At 36.4% G+C, this 6,595-nt stretch overlaps 1 protein-coding gene across 1 annotated transcript; it reads right to left on the reverse strand.

Annotated features, from left to right (window-relative positions):
• Window positions 1–652: 652 nt before the first annotated feature.
• Window positions 653–2,350, reverse strand: LOC113313778. The gene has a single exon (XM_026562564.1). The coding sequence runs from the start codon at window positions 2,275–2,277 to the stop codon at window positions 859–861; it is 1,419 nt and encodes a 472-aa protein (XP_026418349.1). The 5' UTR covers window positions 2,278–2,350; the 3' UTR covers window positions 653–858.
• Between the last annotated feature and the right edge of the window lie 4,245 nt (window positions 2,351–6,595).

Genomic DNA, 6,595 nt, shown 5'->3' on the forward strand with positions numbered 1-6,595 from the left:
TTAAGGGGTAGAAGAAACTAAATTGGTTGATTATTTATCCTTTTTAAGTTATCAATTTTAATTTATTTTCATTGTAAGCTTCGGGCTTCTCATCAAAGACTCACAGACAAAGAAACGAACCAAGAACTTCAAAGCGACACTTCTTGCATATCCAGGAGCTTCTAGTATCATCTCTTCATCTCGTTCAGGGTCGACCCCAAGTAGGTGGCAATGCGGCATTCTAATATCGATCTATTTTAATTTTCAAAGACACAATATTGTTTTACTTTCGTTCCAATATTGTTTCTACTTGTGTGATTTTACCAAAGGCTTAAATCAACGAGCCTGTGGTAACGAGTTATTTACTGCATGTCCGGCTGCGGAGTTGTTGGTTTTGAAATTCACTAGATGTCAGACATGAATCTCAAATTTTCTGTGCATAAACTATGAATCTCTCAAATTTTAGCCTTACAAGTGGTACTTACATGGGCGGCCTTGAGAAGGTAACGCTGTGTGCTCCAAAACTCTCATCCATCATCTGTTGTGACAATCTGTTAGAATATTACTTACTGTCCAGAGTCTTTGCTTCTCTCCTTACTGCTGATGTTAGGATGAGCATAAAAGAAGACAAGGTAAACAACATCAAGCTTCATGCAGCAAAGAAAGTGTCTTATGCTCAAAACATGGTGAAAGTTCTATTGTTAGCAAGCGATTTCAAAGTACACAGCCTACTACTTTCAAAGATACACCGCATGACACATACAAACAGGGAATCTGATTGAAAAATGCACCGAAAATTATAATTTACACTTTGTAACAATTATAGTTTTACATGGAAACCTCTCCCTGCTAAGCAGTTGCAGGAGTTTAAACTGAAAATCATCTTAAAGCATTAATATAGTCTTCTAGATCTCTTCGCCCAAACCGTCTCCCATCAGAACTGGTGCCCCTACACCTAGCTGCAAAGTAGTATATCAACCAAGCAACCATAAAGTAAACCTCCACAATCGATTGAAAAGCCGAGGCAAATATATTCCCAAATGAATGAACCAAGATCCATCTTACAAAAGACCCGCAAAGAATTGCTTCATAACACTTCAATTGAATTGCCTGGTTCATCATTGTTGATATCAAATAACATCCTTCCCTCACAATTTCTTTACCACTCATTCTTATATCCATAATAGCAACCCAAGAATCTACTGCAAAAACTAAAGCCACAACAACATCCAACAAAAACCAAGTAAACAGAAACCCCGAAATCTGAGTTTCATAACCCACTATCCAGGGAGAAGTAACGGAAAACGGCATCAATTTCAACCTAATAAATAGTTTGAAAAACGAGTGTTGATCTTCAATTTCACTAAAGAACCATAAACCAAGAAGTTGCGTCATTGCATCTCTAACAGCCCATCTCATAAGTATAAACCCAGAAACCCTCCTCACCCCTAATTTCGATCCTCCCCAAACATTTTTCATAAACGAAACATGCTTCCCCAAATGATTATTCACCACAACAAAGAACACAATACCAAGAATACACGAATGCGTTACCAAATACCCTAGAATCACCCATCCGTAAGCAACAGATAAGAAACTCACAAGAAAGAACAATGCCGCAGCATCACGCCTACCCAATTCCAACCCCTTCATAAAAAACTGAAAATCCCCTTCTTCCTCTTCATTCCCAACAACTCCACCACCATCATTCATAACCAAACCCTCATCTTTAAATTGAAACCCACCAGAAGCAACAATTTCATTCAACATAACCCCATCATCATAATCACTTCCTCTAAACAAATAACTCAAATTCACAGTAGTGACATTAATCATCCCTTTCTTACCAAAACCAAACAAACCCCTATCATTATCAATATCATCATCATTAGAAAAGAAATCATCATCTAAAGTACCAACTCGACTTAAATGAAGAAAAGGTCTTCTTCTCCTTCTCCCACGATTATTATTAAAATTAGATCTACTCGTTCCTCCACCACCACTACTAGTACTACCACTACTGCTGAAACTATTATCTTCTGTATTTGATGATTTGAGATTTCTACCAGATAAATCAATACGAGATAATAAAGCTTTTAAAGATGGATCTCGATCGATGAATGAAGTTATTATTAAAGTTCCATTTTCAACGCTAGTTCTAAAAAAGAATAATAATAAAGATAGAAATAAAAATGTATACAAACTTGTGGAGAATGATACTGAGGTTTGTTTGATTAGTTGTGCTGTTGTTCGTAACTCTAATCTTGGTGCTGTCGCTGCTGGTGCTGCTCTGTTCATGGCGATTTCTAGGGTTTTCTTTTTTCTGATTTTTCTTCCCCCTTTTTCTTTTCTCTGTTTTCTCTCTCTATCTCTATCTTGCGAGTTTATTGGGGAGGAGGACTAGGTGTCCGATACTTAAATTGATTGAGGGTAAAATTGTAATTGGACTAATTACCAATAACGAAGCTTTTTTTTTGTTTTTTTGATAGTTCTTGAATTTTGTTGCCAGTCATAACCGCGCGTTTTTTCTACGCGCTGGAATTTTGGATTTGCCTCCACACCAATAGTGGAATGGTAATATGTAAAGTTGTTCTGTTGACTTACTTTTTTAGTATGGGTTAAGAAAACTCATCTTGTGATTGGATGGGACTTAGTGTTAGCTCCACTGAAGGAAGGAGTAGAGATAAAAAGGTAAATTTTGAATTTATTTTTACTGTGAAATCACATTAATTTTTACCACTTTTTACTGGTGAGAGTCTTGAGACTATTAGTCCATTACGAGAAGATGAACATACAAACATATTCAAACTCAAATTTTCTCCTTGCAACCTTTTTAGGGCAGTCGTGGACGAACACAATTAGTTACCAGATTTATCGAAGAATGCTCGAAAAAAAAATTTATAGGTAAAATCATATTTTTAGGATTGTTTTGAGATTTAGAAGAACGCGGAGTTGGGGATACTTTTATTAATTTGGGGATATACGAAAAAGACAAAAACGGAATTTAAATAGCAAATCAGAGTTATCCCTTATCCATGTATTTTATCTAATTCCTAATCTACCCCTCACTATCAGGTTTAGTGCTTAATTATAATTAGGAAATTTATAAGATTATTTGATAAAGGATTAGTGTATTATTTGTGTGAGTTAATAGTAGAAGGAGGGAAAATTTTGAGAAGGTTTTGGGTAAAAATGGTTGATGATAGTGAAGAGAGAATTGCTACTGAATCTTTAGTTCAACTATAACAAGGAGTATATCTTGAATCTTCTTCTAATGACAACGATTCACAATTGCAATTATTTGTGGAACCAACACCCTTAGATCATGATTTTTATGAGCATGAAGTGTTTCGCGAAGAACCAACCCAAGAAAGTAAACAAGCTCAACATACAATCACTTCCTGTTAGAGCACTGCTCGATCGAACTCGCAAGTGTTGCTATTTCAAGCTTGTTTGTCAAGCTTAGTTGTCAAAACTATAAGTCTTGATTTCTAGTTTACTTATAGCTAAGTCTCGGATTAGGATAGTAAGTGTAGTTGAGCATTAGACTTCACGACGTTCATCGATTGAAGACGAAGAACTACTAAGGGGAGCTTGTGGAACTTCATCAATAAAAGGTATGTGGAGACTTGAACTCATCTATCACTCAAAATTCTATCTACTCTATCTCCTAGTTGAGACAAAAGTCGTATAGCTATATAGACTTCGATTATACAGATTTGATATTTCGACATATTTCTCGATATATGTGTTGGTAAGCTTTTGTTTTAACCAAGTTCATCTTATATTCTTGACGAAAGTCAAAAGATGATCATGTGAAAATCGGCTGGTAACATCTTACATGATTTGTGTGAGACAGTCATTTAGTGTAGACTCGGAATGTTTTGTATTGATCATTCGATCACTTGAAAATTGCTTTGAAGCTAATAGTTAATTTGTGTGAGACATATATTGTCGTCTTCTAAGAATGTCTCATTGATTGAAATGATAGTTTATAACAATTAACCATGATTGGATATAACACAATATGCGTACTTGTATGCTAAACAGTTGCAAGTCATTCCAAGTTCCGGGAACCATAGTATGCATACCCGTATGCGTACTGGTTGGTTAATGAAAGTCCAAGAACTTAGTATGCATACCCGTATGCGTACTGGCATAAAGTTCATGTCCGGAAATTCAACTGAGTTTGGAGGTATGCGTACCCGTTCGTATACTGGCGAACCCAAACTTAGTCCGGCCACTTAAGTTTGCATACTTGAGTAGGCTATGTTCTAAAATCGGTTTGTTCATGAACTAATACATTTATATATTAAGGAATGCAATCTTTTGCAAACCGTGGCTACAATGTTCATGAATTGATTCGAGTGAATCAAAATCGATTTTGCTTCAACTGTGTCTTGTATACTTCTATGAGAATATAAACAATTGAACAACTCTAGAACTAGTTTCACTTGAGTCATTTGAACTAGTTATGGTTAAGATGAATAAGGTTGATATGAAAGTGTTCATATGGCTAACTTCGGTTAACTATTGTTGAGCCAACAAGGTGTACATGTTTAGGTACGGTTACTCATATCCAAATGAAGTCACTTTTCATTTGTGTGTAACAAGCTAAGTTCGATCTAACGGTTGAAAGATATTAGCTTGAGTCTAATCAGGTTTTCATCTAACGGTGAATATTGAATATTTTGTTACCAAGGTAGTATTGATTGCAAACCCTAATTTGAAGACTATATAAGGGAGAAATCTAGCAACTGGGAAACCTAATCCCCACACATCCGGTGTGATACTAGTTGTGACCAGAGTCGATTCTCGTTTAACCTTAGGTTTTTCCAAAACCCTGTAGGTTAACGACTTGAAGACTTCATTGGGATTGTGAAGCCAGACCCAACTATTTTATTTTTAGTTGCATGTTCTAATCTTGCTGTTTTCTATCGTATTGAGTACTATCTTCTCTACGATTTTCTCGAGATTTAATCTCCGATAGGCAAAATAAAAAGTAGCCAAAAACATCTTCGTCTCATCGTTTGTGATTCCACAACATCTTGTTTCGCTACCATAGATTAAGATTATTGTGAGGTGATTGATATTACTAGGTTGTTCTTCGGGAATATACAGGTGCTAATGTGTTGAAATTTTGATTTTTTCTTTGAATTCGCCATTTTTGCAGCTGAAAAAGCTCGGTGTCGGCATGGCCGTAGTATGCATACAATGCCGGCATTGTATGGTTTATGCATACAATGCCGGAAGCACCCATACCGGTATGGTATTCATACTACACCCATGTGGGTCAATAATATCCCCCATTTTGAAATGCATTCCGGCATTTTCTCCAAGCAAATAAACCATCCCGGTAACAAAAGTTACTTTTTACCTACCACAGGATATTCTACGGAATATGATACCGGCATGGTTGTTGAATACTAACGTTACTATGCAGGTACCTCAAAAAGAACATACAGGAATTAGTGACTTCGAAAGTTACATATCGGCGTGGTTGATTAATTATTGACCACACCGACAAAGTTTACCGGCATTGGACTTTAGTTGATGAGCATGCAGGCACACAAGTTTCCGTCGTTGATTTCCAATGAAATTAATATGCCGAAAGCGTTTCAAATTTGGTCTTCATTGTCGGTTCAGTTCGAACATGCCGGAACTATGGTTGAGCATGCCGGAACTGTGGTCCAGCATAGTTTTTTTTTTAACTAATTTAATTTTCTTTTCATTCGTTCCTTAGATTGCGACAGATATTGATCCAACAAATGCAAGGCCGCTTGGTCGGGATACTTAGAATACTATAGAATTTCTCCGGTATGTTACCAAAGAATACTTTTCACCTAGTATTTTGAACTTTACTTAGGGATTGCTTATAATTAACCTTATAATATCCCGTGGTTATCCTTGTGTACGGAATAACATCTAAACATGAAGCAATTGATTTGTCTAAAGAGACGGCTAGTAAGAACATGTGTGTGCTAGTGAGGAATACATAAGGTTCAGATATTCGGTTTGAGATGGCTTGCGAGAGAAGTGGATCGTACAAGGACAAGATAGCCACAAGAGAAATGGTTATGTTTATCCAAAAAAGACTAATAGGGTATACAAAACTCATACGAGGAAGAATAATTTCCACTTTAAGCTTGTATTCAATTTAAGATACAAGGAATGGAAATGTGCGGTGTGGTTTGGCCGCAATAACCACGAGGACCCGGAAATTTTTGTTGGCCACTCATTAGTTGCGAAGCTAAAACATCATGAAATGGAGGATGCGAAGAGATTGACCAAAGCATGTATTAAACCAAGAAAAATTACCAAAGGCTTCAAGGAAAAGGATTCGAAGAACGTTTCTTCTCTAAATACAATTTATAGTGCACAAGAAACTATTAGAAGGGTGGAATGGGGAGGTAGGACGGTTATGCAAGAATTTGAGAAGATAGCTTTTGATCACAACTACACGCGTATAATTAAAATAGGGTCGGACAACAAGCCCTTTAAAATATTCATTTCGCATCATTTGATTGAAAAATTGGCTCATACATGCTTTGGTGTTCTTATGATAGATTGTACCTACAAGGCAAATAAATACAATATGTCGTTGTATACCATCGTG

This window comes from Papaver somniferum, chromosome 9, assembly GCF_003573695.1.
Source record: "Papaver somniferum cultivar HN1 chromosome 9, ASM357369v1, whole genome shotgun sequence".
NCBI classification, from domain to species: Eukaryota; Viridiplantae; Streptophyta; class Magnoliopsida; order Ranunculales; family Papaveraceae; genus Papaver; species Papaver somniferum.